General features: G+C 38.0%; 1 protein-coding gene across 11 annotated transcripts in view; it reads left to right on the forward strand.

Moving 5' to 3' along the window:
- The window catches only part of PPFIBP1 (PPFIA binding protein 1), a 176,873-nt gene that overhangs the window by 134,243 nt on the left and 22,434 nt on the right, over positions 1-20,196 (forward strand). For 5 of the 11 annotated variants that reach the window (XM_032387485.1, XM_032387491.1, XM_032387486.1 and 2 more), the window contains 7 exons: positions 4,882-4,974; positions 5,292-5,384; positions 6,669-6,783; positions 8,666-8,698; positions 10,046-10,107; positions 13,321-13,405; positions 16,962-17,116. In XM_032387485.1, the coding sequence (XP_032243376.1) occupies positions 4,882-4,974; positions 5,292-5,384; positions 6,669-6,783; positions 8,666-8,698; positions 10,046-10,107; positions 13,321-13,405; positions 16,962-17,116 (636 nt within the window). The remainder of the gene's footprint in view (positions 1-4,881; positions 4,975-5,291; positions 5,385-6,668; positions 6,784-8,665; positions 8,699-10,045; positions 10,108-13,320; positions 13,406-16,961; positions 17,117-20,196) is intronic. The other 6 variants (XM_032387490.1, XM_032387492.1, XM_032387493.1 and 3 more) reach the window with 6 other exon arrangements.

Genomic DNA, 20,196 nt, shown 5'->3' on the forward strand with positions numbered 1-20,196 from the left:
GACAACCCCCCCCCCCTTTATATACATATGTGTGTGTGTGTGTATGTCATACACATATTTCCAGAGCAAGTTGAAATTCCTTGTAGGCGTGAGGGAGAGGCAGCTAATTACTACATGCTCTCGTTCATCCGTGCTTCTTTTTAAGAATAATCTTTAATTACATTGACTTTTTTTACATTGACTATCACTAAATGCTCATGGAAATATTTATTGTGAGACTGTTGATGTGAAATTTTTTTTTTTTTAAAGATTTTATTTATTTATTTGACAGAGAGAGGCACAGCAAGAGAGGGAACACAAGCAGGGGGAGTGGGAGAGGGAGAAGCAGGCTGCCCGCTGAGCAGGGAGCCCGACACGGGGCCTGATCCCAGGACCCTGGGATCATGACCTGAGCCGAAGGCAGACGCTTAATGACTGAGCCACCCAGGCGCCCCTGTTGATGTGAAATATTAATCCTTTCATTAGTCTTTAGAAATAACTTTCGACTTTATGACATTTGCAGCTTCTCTCTATTCATCTGTCTGTCCTTCTGTCCATCTATAGTGGTTTTCTTCATTATGAAAATAATGGGTTTAAGTGTATCACTTTACTAATAGCTCTCTTTAAGTTATACTGATTATTTGCTATATAATAAGTAGGTTTTAAAATACGTACAGAGAACATGCTTTCATTATATAATCATAAAAATCAGATTTTTAGAGTTTATTTCATTTGGCCTTCTACTTTTGGTCTATTCCACACATAAATCATTCCAAATAAATAAAGCTCACTATACTTTTGTGAAAAGTACCCATTTCTGTGGTTAACCATGCTTTGTTCTTTGTACTGTTTTATTGTTAATCCGGGTCTTTTATTTGCTTATTATTTGTTGTTGGGGAAGGAGAGCCTATCCATTTGAAATGTTTATTTGGAAAGAAATATGAAGAGCTGCAGGACTTTGTTATCTCCTAGGGGTGTCTCTTCTTTTTTCTCTCCTTTGTTTCCTCGGTTGGCATATGGAGAGTTCTCATACTGTATTAGAAAGTGGGTACAAGGAAGAGGAGAGGAGAAGAAATCATTTAAGTATTTTCCCCCTCTATTTTCATTTCAAGCCAACTCTGTACCATCATGATACGAGATACATTACATATGTTCTCCACTGTATGCAAGTCCTACATAGACTGGATTTAGTGAGATTAACTCCATTGCTGTTTTCAAAATTAAATTTCCTGCCAAAGATGGAACTCTAATGGAAAGTCTCGGCATATGTATTACTTCCTCAGCAGCAAAAGGAAATCCCCGACTTAGTTCACGTTTAATCTTCTAAAGCTCTTTGTCAGTCACCTATATGAGCATGTTTCTCACTTGATTGAGACTAGGGCTCTTAAAACAGAACTTAGAAAGTTACCCAATTTCTCTAAAATTGTCCCTTTTGTGCTTTCTTGAAAAATCTGTTTGGATATTTTCCTCTTTTTCCTCTCTCTCGTTCCCTGACCCCACAGTTGCGATAGAATTCAGTCAACAGATGGACAACATGCTGTGGAGCTTACTCTGGTGCAGGGAAAGAAGTTACAGTATTCAGGTCCAGAGTTGGCCTTTTCCATTGTATACATAAAGTTTAGGGGGAGTCTTAACCTGCAGAACTGGTTAATTTGGATCCAAGATGTTAACCAAACAATGGGACTAAATCGAAGTGGATGCGTTATGATTTTTTTGTAAGACTCCAGAGCAGTATTTACATCTCTTGAGTCTGTCTGTGTTTTTAAAAAAGATGTTATTTATTTATTTGAGAGAGAGAGAAAAAGAGTGCACTCGCGTGAGTGGGAGGATGGGCAGGGGGAGAAGGAAAGAGAATCTCAAGAGACTCTGCGCTGAGCATGGACCCTGTCATGGGACTCTATCCCATGACCCTGAGCCGAAGATCAAGTCAGAGGCTTAACTGACTGAGCCACCCAGGCACCTCTGTCTGCATTTTTTTTTATAAAACTTTTTTTTCTGGTGCTTCCTTGCTTCACTCATGCATTTTCAATCATAAGCAAAGTGATCCTGTCATCAAACTTTCAATAAACTCAATCCTTGATAATTTTCTAATAAATATTCAATACTATTGGTAAAAAATATGTATACCGAGAGATTATAAACTATAATCTGATCAACTTTGTTACATATGGCAATAAATAAAATAGTCCTCAAAATTAAAACTGAATTGAATATGCTCATTTTCCTATTCTTGTTCCCTTAATAAAAATAAAATGTTTGGGGGGCGCCTGCCTTGCTCAGTCAGTAGAGCATGCAACTCTTGATCTCAGGGTCATGAGTTCAAGCCCCTTGTTGGGTCTGGAGCCTCCTTTAAAAAAAAAAGTTTCCCTGGCTGTTTCATGAATCCAGAATTCTTTGTCTTAGAACTTTAGATTATTTGGAGATTAATTTCTAAGAAAATATTGGAATGGAGAAGAAATATAGGCACTTCCTAAAGATTAGGGGTAAAAACCTTGAAATCCTGGAATTTTGAAGACTTGCCTGTCCCAGGAATGGCTGACAGGAGATGCTTAGCATTATTCAACAGTGCCCCCTTCTGGTAAGAGTACAGATGCCAGAAATTGAGTTTTCTGTAGAGCCTGAGTTTCTCTGAGAGGGAAAAGGGAACAGTAACAGGGATTTTCTTTTTAAAAAGAACTGAAATTCTGATAAGAAATTAGTTAGAAATAATTTGAATTCCATTTTTTTTAAAGTTTTGTATCAAGGAGCTATTTTCAGATTTTCCAGCTTGAGTTATTATGGGAAAACGGGACTTTTTTCAGGTTGGAGATTTACATTCATAGTTACAGTGTTGCCACAAGGGATATTTGGGTAGGGCTTTTTTTTCTTTAAGAGAAAAATTATTTCAATTTATATTTCTGTTTTCTTCAATTACTTCTTTTTTGCAAATTGTAACTATTTCTTTTTTTTTTAATACTATTTTTATTTTATTTATTTATTTGACAGAGGGAACGCAAGCAGGGGGAGTGGGAAAGGGAGAAGCAGGCTTCCCGCTGAGCAGGGAGCCCGATGTGGGGCTCGATCCCAGGACCCTGAGATCATGACCTGAGCCAAAGGCAGTCGCTTAACTGACTGAGCCACCCACGCGCCCCTGCAAATTGTAACTATTTCTAAAAGAAGTGGTAAAATAAAACAATACCAAATAGGAATTCAAAGCTGCTAGCCATGAGAAAGTGGAAAGATATATATTAAAAAGACCAGGCAGATGAAGGAAGATCACTAAGAATTCATAGTATGCAAGGATGATTAATAAATGGAAGGTAAATAAACAGGAGAAACTGACATTTTCCTTAGACTTGAATTCTGAACACGTCTAGAATGTTATTAAATGATGTCAAACAGTTCCTGACCTCAAAGGAAAATAGATATTCCTTTACTGAGACGCTGTGTTAATAACAATTATAATAGGGGTGTCTGGATGGCCCAGTCGGTTAAGCCTCTGACTCAATTTTGGCTCAGGTCAGGAGCTCATGGAGCCTCGCCTAAGGCTCCGTGCTCAGTGGGGAGTCTGCTTGAAAATTCTCTCCTTCTGCCTCTCCCCACGTGCGTGCACATGTGTGTGCTCTTTAGAAAAAAAAGAAAATAATTATAATAACTAATGAGTAATTATGATACACTACTGTTAAGTAATTAATTAGGAAAGGCATCCCTTTCCCTATGTGTGAATCATTACGCATAGAAGTTTAGTAAGAAAGATTTATTTCTTCTAGTGTTGTTTGTTTCTTTTTTGTGGCATTTTTGTATAATTCTGTCATCTGTTAAGTTGTGGCTCAGGAATAGAGGACTTGTAAAAATGAGGAATAAAAACACATTAACCATTGGCGGGGTCTTGATGGCTTGTAGTAAAAAATAAATCCTCTCCACAGTATTTGAAGTTGGTATTGCGTGGCATTCTGATTCCCTTTTCCTACAAAAATATGTTACTATTTCTCAAAACACTTAGACAAGTTTTACAAGCAAATTATTATTTTTTTTAAAGTGGAAGTAGGAAAAGCGTCTGGCTGTATTTGTATTATGAAAACCTTAAGATTATTTTCTTTTTCCTATTCCAAATATAACATTATATTATGACAATGTATTTGTAAATTACAGGGCCATCATCCACCCTCAAGTTGAGAATCCTTGGTTTAAAAGATTCACATTTCAAAAAAACAAAAAAAGATTTAAATTCCATTCCATTCTCCCAGACTGGGTTGATGAGCAATCTATATTTTTGTTAGACAAAGGAAGAAATCATAAAAATGTTTTTTATAAATAATCCACATATCACTGAAAAGGCCCTAAAAGTAGATGGCTTTACTAAAGAAAATTTTTCTAGTTAATTTTAAAAGATGGAATCTATATGGTGATTTTTAGTCCAGGAATAGCTGATGATTGATGGTACATGATTAGCTACCTTTCTTAATCAAAATTGAAAGTCACCTTTTAACTCTTAATCATAGGAAACAAACTGAGGGTTGCTGGAGGGGTGGTGGGTGGGGGGATGGGGTAATAGGGTGATGGGCATTAAGGAGGGCATATGATGTAATGAGCACTGGGTGTTACATAAGACTGATGAATCACTGACCTCTACCTCTGAAACTAATAATACATTATATGTTAATTAATTTAATTTAAATTTTTAAAAATTACCTTTTATTTCCATAATCCCATCATTGTAGGCCAGAGGCATTGAGAATTTTGTGTTTTAACTAGAAAGATGCTTTGGGTCTCAGGGAGATACACGTTTATTTCCATTTGTCTGATCCAATTCATACAACTTGAACTTAGACGCTGTTGACTTCAAATCTCCAAGCTGCTATTTTGGCATAGATAGGTGTGTTGCCACTTTCCTAATGTATTTCATTGTTTCTTCTTTGACAGGGGCTAATGCAAGAGATCAATGATTTGAGGTTAAGAGTCAGTGAAATGGACAATGAAAGACTTCAGTATGAAAAAAAGCTGAAATCAACTAAAGTAAGTTTTCTCAAAGGCAAAAATTTGTAAACACATGACTCACTTATCTATGATCGATAATATAAGTTTTCAACTCAATAGATGATAAAGAAGGTATTTTACAAGTGAATGAAATTTTCCCCCAAGCTGGAGACCTTCTTGAATTTGGACACCACTATTCTGAATAAAAATCGGGGCTTTAACTAGTCTAGTAAAATATAACCTGTTATTTCTCTTAGTTAACCTAACCTCCTTTATAAACCGATACTATTTTCTTGGATATTTAGGCTTGTCTTTTTCTATCTGTGGTTTCTTTCACACCTCTGTCTCTCTACCAGTCTTTAATGGCCAAACTTTCTAGCATGAAAATCAAGGTGGGTCAGATGCAGTATGAAAAGCAGCGGATGGAGCAAAAATGGGAGTCACTGAAGGTGTAGTAGACTTTGGGTACTGGGGTCCTGGGCCTGTTTGCTTTCTGGCTTGTGCTGTTTTGCCGTGATAGTGTTTTTAGTAGCATGTGCATTCATCGTGTGTGTGTCATCTATTTTTTAAAAATACATTTAAAGCTGATGAAAGGGACAGTGAGATCCCTAATATTTTCAGAAACATATGAAATAATTAATGAAAAATAATAAAAGTATTCATTAATAAATTAGATCTCACCCTCTTAGAGTATCTGAGACCCAAGCATATGGTACAATAGTTGCAAAAATGCCACCTGTGGGGGGAAAAAAACTATATCGTGGCAGTGAGTTGAAATTACTGCTTAAAAGAAGCTTCTTGCCAGTGCTACTGAAAAAAAATTCCTTGTACTTGGGATCCACGCCTATCATAAGTAAAAAGTATAGGGCCAGCTTTCTTGTTTCATTGGAGATCTTCTCAGTACTAACATAATACATACATTTAGAGACTGAAAATAAAATGTTTATCAAATATAAAAGTACATTTATTAGCACTGCATAGCTTTATTTTCTGTGTAAATACAGCCAGCAAAATTTCAGTGCTAAAGCTAATTCTTCACCAAAATTAAACTGAAAATTAAAACATTAGTAAATAGAACACTGGACTGGAATCTTTAATAGCAATGTAGTAAAAAAAGAAGGGGGGTGGTTTCAAATCTGTTTGTTAAATCTTTTTTTCCATTCTTGTAGGAGCCTCTGTTCTTTTATTTTGGTGATAAGGATGAATTACTTAGTCCCATGATTTGCCTAACATTGTTCATCACCTGCTACCTTACCCATTAATTAAGCTCTGCCTTGTCCAGGGAACATGAGTGCCATCTCGAAATACTAAATAAATCTCAGTCAAGTCTTAATACATATTTTCCAATTTGCGTTTTACTCTGCTTTTATGACACTAAGTGTCTAATTTGATTATCATCCTTGATTAACTTGGGGAGATTTTTTTTTTTATTTAACATAAGATTTAAACCTTAGGGCTACCCTGGTCCTAATTATACTTGAAAAGATTTTGTTTTAATTCGGTCACAAAGAAATGTGAAACACTATGCCAGAATTATTATACATTGACCTTCATTAATTGTCTTGCTTCCTGCTTCCCATTGCCACTGTCTGGTTTCTGAAGTCTGCATCTAGATTCCTATCGTTTTTTGTTTCATTCCCAAAAACTAATTATTGATTTAAGAGTTAACATGCTCCCTGAATAGCCTCTTTTAGTCATAATCTACTGTTTTGAAATGAATTTATCATTTGTAGGACGAACTGGCATCTTTAAAAGAACAACTGGAGGAGAAGGAATCTGAAGTAAAAAGGCTACAAGAAAAATTGGTGTGCAAGATGAAAGGAGAAGGGGTGGAAATTCTTGATCGAGGTGGGTACATACATTTGACATTTGTTCTCTTACTTTGTTAGAATCCTCCCTATGCAACCCTCTCTCCCTTACTCCTTTACATCTTGTACATCTGCAAGAGAGCCCATTGTTAGCGATGTGTCATTTCAGAGAAGGGGGAAGGCTAGCAGACATCAGCTAAGCCCAGGACAGCAGGGACTCCTCGGAGACTCTTTCCTGTGCCTGGGGATCTATTAGCTTCCTCTTCAGCAGCTGGAGAAGGGCAACTCTGTACTTTATTGGGTGTTTATTTTAGATTACTAAGTTGTAAATTCTCCCAAGAGAGTTCTTGTTCAGATCGTGGTACAAGGGAGTGACAGAGAGCATTAAAAGGAACGATTATTATGTCCCAGGATTATTTCCCTCTGAACTGAACTTGAAACAGCACGAAGTAAGAGATTTAGAAACCTTTCCTCTTGAGAGAAGAGAGGAAAAGACTTTGCATCTTGGGAAAATCAATGAAAATTTCTTATAATGGATTGAGCCCTCCACCTGCTAGAAAGCAAAAATAGGCTAATTCTGTTTTTTGAAAACGTGTGTGAATTTATCAAAAATTTTTCTCGTAATTGAGGAAGTTTGTTTTGAATATTGTATGAACTGTAATTTTTAATGTACGTTATACTTGATAGAAAATAACTTGAATGGAATGTGTTTTTTATGTTATATTTGGAAATATAAATGCATGTAACACCTGACAACACTAGGTTCGGTTTAACCTTTCCTTGCTATTATATAAATCACTGTGGCATGCAAGCTACCAAAGCAGCTTCTGACTCTTTTGAAACAAAAAATTCCATTTAGTGTAGCTTTAGTACACTTTTATATATCATGTGAACATTGGTAACCTCACAGTCTGAACAGTGAAGGGGTTGAATTAGGTTACCTGTGATGTCTTTCTTGGCTCTAGAAAACCCTGGCTTTATATCCCTGTAGTTGCAATTCCCTATGGATCAGAAAGCTCAACTCATCAACCATTGAAGGAAATGGATTTTTTTTTCCTTTGTGTATTTTGGCATATATAGAATTGTTGTTGTGTGTTTTTTTGTTTTTTAAGTAAGCTCTACATTCAACGTGGGGCTTGAACTCACCACCCCGAGATCAAAAATCACATACTGTACCAACTGAGCCAGTCAGGCACCCTTAGAATTGTGTGTTTTTAAAGGACATCCACAGTTAGGTCATGTTTTGGGGTTTTAAGAATAAAATGGAATTATTGGACTTGTGGGCCAGAGGATGTGGTAGATTAGTGGTGCCCAAAGATGGACACTGGTCTGTGAACTGCTTGTCACCAACGCACAGCCAGATAAATACAAGGGTCGAGAGCAATGTTTAGAAAGTTCATGGCAATCTGATGTTGGCAAAACATCTAACTGTGTGATTAGTGGACTCATCTCATTGAACGGGGGATACACTGTGTCAGTGTTGTTGAATTTGAGTGGTGAGTTTCATGTGTCCTAAGCAGTGTGCTGGGCACATTCAGGAGGGCCATGTGTTGACCTGTAACAGAAATGTAACAACAACCAGATCATCACTAACGGTATTTTCACCACGTAGAGCATAAGGAGTGCTTGTACTCCATAGACCTAATTTTAATAAACAAGAAAATCAAGGTTCACAAAGATGAAGTGACAGAGGTGGGAGATCAAATTTAGGTCTTTGGATGAATGATATTCTCTTTCTAACCTTACACAGAGCATAGTGTCTTGTAGTACTATTCCTAAAGTCAAAAAATAGTGTTTAATATTCAGTTTTTATAGGGTTAGAGTTTCTTTATTTTAGGTTAAAGACTAAATAATATTGCTTTTAAAATATTTATTGTTGTAAGTATATACTAACTTCCAATTCGATGGGTTTTCCTGCACAGATGAAAATTTTAAAAAGAAGCTCAGAGACAAAAGTAAGGTTTTTGGTGTATTTCCATCAGCCTTTACATTCACCAAAAGTACTACTTGGACTGTTCTTTGCATGTGTTTTAAAACATTTCTCTCACCAAAGATGTGAAGTTGCTTCATCGATAAGCTCTCCATTTCTTCAGAGCGTACAAAATAGAGTGTACAAAACAATAAAAACAAAGAGTAGAAGGTCATTTTGCTAATTTTCTGATTCAGCCCTTTGGCTCCACAGGATACAACAGAGCACTCAGAGTAGTGGAAGTGAGAAGCATTTTCTTTGTAGTTCAGGAGACAGAGGGTCAGAAGAGAAAGTTACTTTTCAATGTCTTGTAGCCCACTTTTTCACTGAGATCTACATTAGGAATTAGACACACCCTCTCAGTGTTACAAAAGAGATTGTACCCAGGCTGATTAACGGAACCCAGATTATATAATATCATAAAGATAAGTCCTTAATTAATAGGTTCTTCCTTCCAGATATTGAATTCTTAAGTCAAGAGAATTTGGCATCAAAAAAAAAAAAAAAAAGGGCAGTTTCTACAGAATATACCTTAATTGAAAATGTTATATCAGTGGTGAACAATGCACCACTATTTAAAAAATTATCTTAAGTAGTAGTTTTTTTTTTTCCCCTCAGAAGCAGGTAACCTTAGCTTTTTTGAGTTTTTTAAATTTGTGATTTCATTTTAGGTTGGATGTTACATCTTAAAATATTGGTTCTTTTATTATTAAAATAATGTGCTTTTGTATTTGACTGTCAAATTTTAAGCAAAAATCACATTTTACCTTACTTTGGCTTTTACATTTTAAAATAGTGTTGGAAATGATGTTTATAGATGAAGCAAAGTACTTATTATCCTTCTGTATGGAACCTACAACCAGCTTCTTAGCATGACTACTCCTATAAATGCCACATTCCATCAGGCTCTTGCCATTCATGTCTCCATCTTGGTTAAAACTGAGTATCATTTTCTCTGCTTATGTCATCATGTACACTCTTCATTGCTTTCCCCCACTGCTTTCTAGGTTTTTTTTTTCTTTTTTCTTTTTTTTTTTTTTTTGAAAAATCCATGTTTTCGTGGTTATAGCACTGAAATTTCACTTTCAGTGTTCTCATGAAGATTTTGTTGTTGCTTCAAGAGAGGGTAGTTAGCTCTCTCCCTTACTGTTTACTTTCTGGAGTGATGACCATTCAGGTGACATGGAAAGTGTTCATTTTTCAGATTTTCCCCAAAAGAGGATATGGATGGTAAACATTTCCTTAAAACATTTCAGTCTGAAGACTCAGCCTCTTGCTATTGTCACACACGTTAACGAAACTGACTTCTGATGTGATGTTGTGATATTTTCAGATATTGAAGTGCAAAAAATGAAAAAGGCTGTGGAGTCTTTGATGGCAGCAAATGAAGAAAAGGTATCTAGATGAAATTAAAGTATTTATGTGGATGTGTACCACCATTTTGATCATTCCCTGCGTTTTCTGGAGATATGTCAGTTTGGAAGAACATACCCTACACCCTACTGAGGTGGAGGGACAAGCATTCTCCCTTTCTGCCCTCGTGTGCCCGCTCTCGGTGGTGGCAGTTGTCATTGTGACTGTGTGTAGAATGGGGACCAGCAGCATTGGCTCCACTGAGAACTGCCTCCCCCTCCTCCCCATGAATCTGGAAAAATGTACAAGCCCTCAGATCATTTCTTTATATTCAGGTGGGAAATGAGAGAAAGGATACCATCCATAGGGCATCCATTCTGGGCCAACATGAACTCTGAAAGGGGTTGCCCTTGACGACCTCAGCTTCATGATGGGGTTGATGTTATTCCTATTATTTCCTTCACACTCCTGGATTCTTCCACATCAGGCATTGTCTCTGTTCTCCTGAGAGGTGAGCTAGGAGAACAGAGGCACGGGCACTGGGAAATCACATATGGCCCTAGGCTCTGTTTTAGCTACGTTGGCCAAACGCCAAGGTCTCCAGGTTCTTCACTCCAGTTGCTTCACTCCGGTTGCTTCATTCTGCTTAGAGCAGGGAAACAGTGACCTCTAAAGCAAGGTGTTTCTTCACGGCCTACCTGATCAGCCATATATCCAGCTGGCATCAACAGTGAGGTTCAGCTCCTGTCATCAGAACTACTCCTACCTCATGTTACTTAATGAATAGAACAAGAAGGCATTTTCCCAAGAAAAGAGTCATTTCGAGGAAGTAAAAAAAAAAAAAGCAAATGCCAAAGAACTTTGTCTTGATCTTTTTCTCTCATCCTGTTTCTCTAATTCTTGTCTTCTCTGTTTTACTTGTCTATATATTTTTGCCTTTCATTCTCTTTATTTACTCTTTATTAGGAAATAAACTCATTGTCCCATCCGCCTACCCATATATAGGTTTCTTTTTGCTAGTCTTTCCCACTGTGGAATAAAAAAAAGGAAAGTTATTAATTAGCAAGGGGCCCACGTAGCTTTTACTTTTTTTTTTTTTTTTTTTTTTAAGATTTTATTTATTTATTTGAGAGAGAGACCGAGAGCAGGGAGCCTGATGCGGGGCTTGATCCCAGGACTCTGGGATCATGACCTGAGCTGAAGGCAGATGCATAACTGACTGAGCCCCCTAGGTGCCCCCATAGCTTTTACTTTTTAAAAATAATCACTGAAATTCATTTAGTTTTAATTTCTCTCTCTCAAAAAGCATCAATAACAAACAAATCTCCCAATGTTGACCGAGGGCTTACTAGACGTTCAAACGGCTTTAGGAGCACCAAGGGTGACATAAGTTTTTAGTAGTTCCAGAAGGCTTCGAAGAGGCCATATTTGAGCAAAATCTGAGGAAAAGCAAGAGTTGTTCATCAGGAAAATGAAAGCTTCCAAGGAAAGTATCTATGAGCCAAACCATGTCTCAAAAACCTAGGCTCGGAACAGCCCAGTGCATGCTGGGAAAGATCAGAATGGGATAAGGTGGAGGGGTATATGAAGCTGATATTTACACAGGTTGACAAGATTTTTTTTTTAAATTTTGGATTTGAGGGCTCCTGGGTGGCTCAGTTGGTTAAGCATCTGCCTTCGGCTCAGGTCATGATCCCAGAGTCCTGGGATCGAGCCCCACATCAGGCTCCCTGCTCAGCGGGGAGCCTGCTTCTCCTCTCCCTCTCCCTCTGCCCCTTTCCCCTGCTCGTTCTCTCTCACTCTCACTCTCTCTCTGTCTCAAATAAATAAAATCTTTAAAAAAAATTTTTTTTGGATTTGAGAATAAGTTTCTAGTTTGAGTAACAAGGTGAATGATAGTGCCCTCAAAGAGTTAAGGGAATCTAAGCAGAGGCTCAAGTTAACAGGGGCAAATCATGAGCTTAATTTTAGAGACATTCACTTCGATGTGCTCATGGGACATTTAAAAGGAGATTTCTCATAGAAAGTTGAAAAGTGAATCTAAATTTTGGGATTAATGTATAATTATAGATTGGGTAGGGAATGAACCCCATCAATTTTAGGAGAAATACAGAATTGTAGATTTTCGGGGACTAAACTGTAGTTGATATATAAATTAGCTCTTGCTCCATGACAAATCACATTTATTATTTCTCATACTTCTGATGGTTGGCTAGGTGGTTCTTCTGGTCTGGGCTGGCTTTGCTGATCTCTACAGTTAGCTGGTGGGTGGGATGGGGCTGGATGGTCTAGGATGGTGTGACTCACATGTCTAGTGATTAACAGACTTGTGTAGGTTGGTCCCATCTGGGGTGTCTCTTCTCCAAATGATCTCTCATCTTCTAGTAGACTAGTCTGTGCTTCTTCACATAGTGCTCACAAGGTTTCCTAGAGCAGAGAGAGAGGGCAAGCCCTAATGTGCAAAGACCTTTCAAGCCTTTACTTGCACCACATTTGTTGATATCTCTTTGGCTAAAGCAAGTCACATGTCCAGGCCCCAAACCAGTGAGGGGAGAGCTAGGGAACCCATTTTTAGAATCCACCAGAGTGAGGATAAAGGACAAAATCTTAAAGCACTAACATTTTATAGTCTGGGCTGGGTAGGTAGTGGGGATAGTGGAAGTAGACTATCTATCTGGTCAAGGAATTAAGAAATCAAAATAGAAGAAAAGAAAGAGTGGAAAGAAAAACGAAAAGAAGGAAAGAGTGGGGTCAATCAAGTACCAGAGGTCAAATTAGAAAAAGGATGAAAAGTTCTCTTTATTTTTAATAAATAGAAAGTCTGTGATGACTAATTGATGAAGCTTTAGCTGAGTGTTTTGAGGAGAGAAAAACCAGATTGTGATTGATGACAGCTGATAAAGACAATAGGTATAAATCTTTCTTTCAAGACCTGCCCCATAAGTTGGAGAGGAGAATAATTAAAGTTGATTTTTTTCTTGGTTTTTTGTTTTGTTTTGTTTTGTATCTTATTACCTTGTTTTGTTTTTGTTTTTTAAAGATGGCAGCTGAAGGATAGGATCTCTAAATTTAGAGGTACTTTTTCTCTATCTCTGATGTACGTAGGAAAACTATTCTAGATATTACCAGTTCTACTAAAGTTTAGAAGTATTCCTTGAATAATGTAAATAATTCATGTCTCCCTATTCTTTGTGTTGCAGTTACTTTTACTGTTTAAAGTCATAATTTAAAGGTGACAATTTATTTTATTAATAGGATCGGAAAATAGAAGATCTTCGACAGTGCCTGAATAGGTACAAGAAAATGCAAGATACGGTGGTACTGCCCCAAGGTAAAAAAGGTAGTGTAGCTCTATAGGTTTTTCTACTTTACTGGATTTTAAGCGGCTGTGAAGTTTAACATTTGGTTTCATTTTCCTGGATTATCCATTATTCCAAATTAGACAGTTTATTCGTTCATTCATTCAACAATATCATTAGGCATCTGTTCTCTACACACTTTCTTGGTGTGTAGGCCGATGAGAATACTGTAGATTGGTTGGTCAGGGAGAACCTCTGTGTGGAGTTCATGAGATAGCATTCCAGACAGAAAGAACAGTGTGTTCAAGAGACTATGGGGAGGGGCGCCTGGGTGGCTCAGCTGGTTAAGCCTTCAGCTTAGGTCATGATCCCAGGTTCCCTCATTGGGCTCCCTGACCAGCAGAGAGTCTGCTTCTCCTTCTACCCTTCCCTTCTGCTCATGCTTTCTCTCTCTCTCTCTCTCAAAAATAAATAAATAAAATCTTAAAAAAAAAAAAGAGCATTTGGGGAAAAAGGGCTTGGTGTATTTAAGAAGTCAAAAGACCATTGTGACTGACCGGAAGGTAGTGAGCAGGGAGAGAATGAGGTGAGATGAGCGGAGCTGTTAGAAGTTAGTGTTGGCCAGGTCAGGCAATGTGAGGCATTCAGCTCTGTCAGCCCAGAGGGATCCACTGAAGGGTTTTCACAAGTCCGCGGCATCTTCGTAACAAATGGACCATAATGGGAGAAGGGAGCAGTACTGGAAGGAAGAGAAGCCAATCAAGAGACTCTCGCAGGATTCCAAGTGGAATGATATGATGGTACTGATTGGAAATATATTTTGGTGTTTGAATTAACACAGTGGTGTGATGAATTAGATGAAAGTGAAGAAGAGGAATGAATCAAGAAAGATTGACTTTTTTTTTTTTTTAAAGATTTTATTTATTTATTTGACAGAGATAGAGCACAAGTAGGCAGAGAGGCAGGCAGAGGGAGAGGGAGAAGCAGACTCCCTGCTGAGCAGGGAGCCCAATGCGGGACTCGATCCCAGAACCCTGGGATCATGACCTGAGCCGAAGGCAGCCGCTTAACCACCTGAGCCACTCAGGCGCCCAAGATTGACATTTTTGACTAAAGCAAACCAGGTGGTTGATGATTCCATTTACCAAGATAGAGAAGCCTAGTGAGGGAGCATTGAAATGGTTAAGGGGGGATTGTGTTCAGCTTTGAATGTGTTAAGTTAAAAAAAAAAAAAAAAAAAGGCAAAACCATAAGACATCTAAGTAAAAATAATCATGCTTTGATGGGGATTGAGGAGTGTACTTGTTGGGATGAGCACAGGGTGATGTTTGGAAGTGTTGAATTACTATAATGTATGCCTGAAACTAATATTACACTGTATTTTAATTAGAATTAAAAACTTAAAAAAATAGTCATGCCTTTTGATGTATTATTATTTTATCTATGCATGGTCCAGTTGGCCATCCTCAAATGTGGAAAATCTCTGGGGTCATTTAAAACAAAAGTGTTGAGAATTTTGAAGTTTTCTTGTTCATTAGCAGTGCATAGGTGGGGTTATTTGCTCTGAAAGTAAGCACTGGTAATAAATCTTTTCAAAGGTACTTGTGAAATACTCAGATTTTGGAATTTCAATTTTGATGAGTTCAAAAAGAAGGAAAATCCTATTTTGGATGAGGATTTCTGAGGGAAAAAAAATGGATCTTCATCTTACTGTCCACAGGGTTTAGCGTATGTTAAGATTTTGTAAATACCCAAATGAGCAAGCAAATGAACCTCTACCAGTGTTCTGACAGCAATTCCCATCACTCAGCATTTTCTATGCCTTCAAGAGAGTGTCTCTTTTTAGACAATATTGTAAATTCACAAGTAATTAATTTTTACATAGTCAGCATTTAAAACAGTGTTTGATTTTATAGAATCTCAACATTGTAATTCTTATATTTAAAAATCAAGGGAAAACATTAATTTCTGTAATTATAAAACATAGAAAATAGAGAAAAGTGGTAAATATTGTTCATAATTGCACTGGCGTGATCACTTTTGTCAGTTTCATGGGGGGGTTTTGTTTATTCTGTTTTTGTTTTAAAGTAGACTCCATGCCCAGTGTGGAGCCCAACATGGGGCTTGAACTCACAACCCTGAGATCAAGACCTGAGCTGAGGTCAAGAGTTGGACACTTGGGGCACCTGGGTGGCTCAGTTGGTTAAGCGTCTGACTCTTGGTTTTTAGCTCAGGTCATGATTTTTTTTTTTTTTAAGATTTTGTTTTATTTATTTGACAGAGAGATAGAGAGCACAGATAGGCAAGAGCGGCAGGCAGAGGGAGAGGGAGAAGCAGGCTCTCCACTGAGCAGGGAGCCCGATGCGGGGCTCAATCCCAGGACTGTGGGATCATGTCCTGAGCCGAAGGCAGCCACTTAACTGACTGAACCACCAGGTGCCCCTCAGGTCACGGTCTTATGGGTTGTGAGATCAAGCCTTGCCTTGGCTCCGCACTCAGCTGGGAGTCTACTTGAAGATTCTCTCCCTCTGCTCCTGGCCTGTGCGCGCACGCTCTATCTCTCAAATAAATAAATAAATAAAACTTAAAAAAAAAAAAAAAAAAAGAGTAAAAAGAATCAGACAGTTAACCAACTGAGATACCCAGGCACCCCTCATGTATTTTTTCATCTTTTTTAATGCATATAAAATGTGTAGCAAAAAGAGGTAGTTTTTAACCACTGTTGAAAATTATGTCCTGTTCTAATGAAGAGTTTATAAACAGTGATTTCTCACTAGGATTTATATTTACTTAGTCCTTAGAGAATGCTAATAATACTTACTACATTTTAATGAAATTAGAATAAATAATAAAATCTAAATTAAGCTAAGTCTAGTTAATAACTTTAAATGAGTATATGATTTGCCATTTTGTATTATTCAGAGAATAGTGTTTTAAGCATCATTTTTTGGTTTTAAAAAAGAATATCTGGCACAGTTTGTTCAGCACCTAATCCTTTTCATTGCTGGAGATGTAAAAGAAATTCTCAAAGTTGGCCGCTTTGCTGGATATGTGGTTACATTTGTCCCTAAGGCTATTCTTTCTGCTTTAAAATAAATGGCACAGAAGGATCATCTTAAGGAATCAAAAGATTGCCTTTTTTTTTTTTTTTTCTTTTCCTCTTTTCTTTCTGTTATTTTTTTTAAGAACACAGTAGTGGTGAATATTGAGTTGTTTCATGGTGACTGTGTTGCTGTTCAGAATTAGTTTATTGTACCACTGGTATTCTCCAGCTTGGTTATTTCTGAACTGAAATTTGTAAAGCCCCAAATTCTGAGACAAAATTAGGGAGGGTTGTTGGACTAAATTAACTTCTAATTTCAATGCTGTGAGTCTGTGATGGTATCTATTAATACCACCCCCAGGCCTCAGGCCTCATAATTTAACATGCTGTTTCCTAGGGGCCCTGTTGTTATTTTTCTAAGGATTTCAGGAGAAGCTGACTCTTTGATTTTTGAGGATGAGAAAAATTTTTATATTCAGTTGGTATTCTTCCTCTAAAAGTGAAATGTAAATGAAAAGCTGCCATTGTCCTCCTTTTGCTTTGTCTTTACCCAGGCCAAGATGGCGACTTTGAAGATCTGCTCACTTCCGGTTCCATCTCTACTTTGCTGGATGTGCAGGGTTTTAGTGACCTGGAGAAAAGTCTATCACCTACACCAGTCATGGGATCTCCCAGTCGTGACCCATTTAACACAAGTGTTCCGGAAGAGGTATTTACAGACTCTTTTCATAGTGAAGAGACTGTGTCATTGAAGGTTAAAATGCTATTGACAGCATGAAAGACATGGGATCTTTTCTCAGTGCGACTACTGACTGAGTCTTGGCAATTTTTGTGTCAAGACTCAGAGTCTCATAGGACTTTTTGTGAAAGGTGTGTTTTTTTTCCCCCTCTCTTTAGTAAATAAGTACCTTGGGCAATGTCAAAATTGCTTAAATTATTCAGGAAAAACATGGGAGAAAGATGTCATCCTAAATAGATTACAATCTACATAATAATAATCTTTATTATTAAAGAATAAATAGAGAATAAAAGAAGGGAGATAAAGTGAGATTATATAAAGAGGTTGGTTTTAGTCACTTCTGATGGTGCCTCTGAAAAATGCTGGAGTAAAATTTCCCTGACTTCTTTAGACTTGGGGAAAAAAGCAACTGGACAGGAATATTTAGTCTTCAAATCATTTACTTTTCTTTCACATCATACTGGTGCCAAAATCTGTTTCCATTATCTATTGACAACCACCCCAAAAATTTGTGGCTTGAATGACAACATTTATTTTGCTAACAAATCTGTGATTTGGGCAAGGCTCAGCAGGAACATTTCTTCTTCGCTCCACTGGGCATCAGTCAGGATGGCATAAAGGCTGGGGGCTTGAGTCACCTGAAGGCTACCCATTTGTATATCGCATGGTTGGGGCTACTGTTGGCCGGGACCTCAGCTGAGGCCCTGGCTGGAAATACACATGACTGCTTGGCTTTCTCCTAGCATAGTGTTTAGATCCTAAGGATGAACATCCCAAGAAGAGGACTAGGCAAATTTATATCACCTTTTTGATATGACTCAGAAGTCATGGCGCATCTCTTCTCCTGCAGTCACAGATCCACACACATTCACAGAGAGGAAACATAGACCCTACATCTTGATGACAAGTAACAATATCACATTTAAGAAGAACACGTGGGATGGCATATACCCGTGCAACCATATTCGAAGAGTACAATCTGCCCCTCCACTCTGTGGCTACAATCATTTACATCCCTCTCCCATGCAAAATATACTCATCCCCTCGTCAAAGACCTGTTGGTCTCATTCCAGATAGGCATCAGCATCCCAGGACCTTATCATCCAGACCAGGTCAAGATGTAGGTGCAGCTCCTCGGGCACGACTTCTTGAGTAGCACTCCATTCCCTTTAAAGAACCAGGACATGTTTGTCCCCTACACACCTGACATACAGTGGTAGGATAGGCATAATAACTGCTAGGCATTCCCATTAAAAAAAAGAGGGAACATGGAAGACGCACAGGTGTCATCAGTCCATAGCAGTTCCAAAATCCAACCAGGCCCATGTGGCCAGCTCCTTGACAGGGCCCAGTCCTTTGGGCTCTTGGTTCTTCCTGTGAGTCATCTTTCCATTTCCAGGAGAAGGAACCTGTAATTGCAGATGAGTTGTTTTCTGTAAAAAGTGTCTATATAGGTCAAGGGCCTTCTACCTTCTACTGTCTCTGTCCCTGTTGGTCTAATATGGTGTAATATTTTATTCATTTGGAATTTCTCATGAATCAATTTATAATCCACTCCATCAGGTAAAGCATACCCGCAGATATCTTCACAATTAGCCTTTCTCTATCTTAAGTTTTCTGTAAGGCTGCCATGGAATATCCCTCTACTTTTAGAGTTGTTGATCTTCTTGAAGGTTTCAATGAGACAGCACTACCTCAAGTCTTCCTGAGGTCTTAACCAAGGCACACCTCCCTCTTTGCCCTGAAACTGTTTCTTAATTTTAGTGCAGTGTGCTGTCTAGAGAAACGAGGAATGGGAAAGGTTGTTTTTGTAATTTAACTAAACAATCTTGGCTCCCTTCTGTTTTCCAGTTCCTCTTTTGTTCATCTTTTCTTTAACATTTTACTGTACGTGGTGAGAGGAAACCAAGTGGCATCTTTCCTTTTCGTATCTGTTCCTTCTAATTACCTAATGAGAAAATGAAAGTTGAATTGAATGAAAATGAATTCAAGGAGGAAACGAGTAACATTTCTCTCTTCAATGTAGGAGTGGGCTGCAAGATGTCATTCATAAGGAATTAGTGGGTAGGGGAAATTGGAGGGAGGTGGTGAAAAGGTACAGACTTCCAGTTATTAGACAAACGAGTGCTGGGGGTGTAAGGTACAACATGATGACTATAGTTAACCCTGCTGTCTGGTATGTTGGAAAGTTGCTAAGAGAGTAGATCCGGAAAGTTCTCATCGCAAGGAAAAAAAAAATGTGTTTTCTTTTTTTTTTTTTTTAATTTATACAGTACTGCATGTCAGTGATATCTCAATAAAGTTGGAAGAAAGAGGCAAGGGATTAGTTAAGGAATAAGAAATATTTTAGAGGGGAAAAAAAATATCCCCTGATTGTTTTATTTATACTGAAGGGAAAAATAACATCTGACAGCCAATGTGTGTGCTTGCTGCCTGTTTACAGAACAGCAGCTGTTACATGTAAGATAGGCCCAGATAGTCTCATAACCTTAAAAAAAAGTCTTTGCTATGTGAGTTGGAGTTAAAGCCCTAAAATTCAGAATGAAATCAAGAAAACGCATGAGTTTGTTAGTGGAGCCATTTCCTCCCCTACGATGAGGAACCCAGGGAGCTACTGTGAACTTGAAAACACAGGGATGATGGCTCAGTAAGTTGCCCAGAACTAATCATAAAGATTCACATTAAAAAAAAAAAAAAAAGATAGTGAAGTAATCTTCTATCTTACAGTAATAGGACTTGTTGTTAAAGAACAAAATTCAATGGAGTAAATTTGAAACATCTTATTGGCTTTATTCAGCAGTTTATGAATCAGGCAAATGAAAGGCTTTTTTTAGGCAGAAGGAGGCAGGAGCAGGGGGTCATGCTATAGGCATTACGGGTTGGTTAAAGTCGGGTTACTTTCCTTATGTGCAGCAAAGGGAAGTCTTGGAGGGGGGTCAGGTAACTTGCGCAGAGCAGGCAAGTGCTGACTGGTTGACCGAGGCCTGCCTTTTCTGGGAGTGCTGAGCACAGAAACTTAGCTAAGTTTGGGTTTGCTGACATGGAGCTTG

This window comes from Phoca vitulina, unplaced genomic scaffold (assembly GCF_004348235.1).
Source record: "Phoca vitulina isolate PV1807 unplaced genomic scaffold, GSC_HSeal_1.0 scaffold49, whole genome shotgun sequence".
NCBI lineage: Eukaryota > Metazoa > Chordata > Mammalia > Carnivora > Phocidae > Phoca > Phoca vitulina.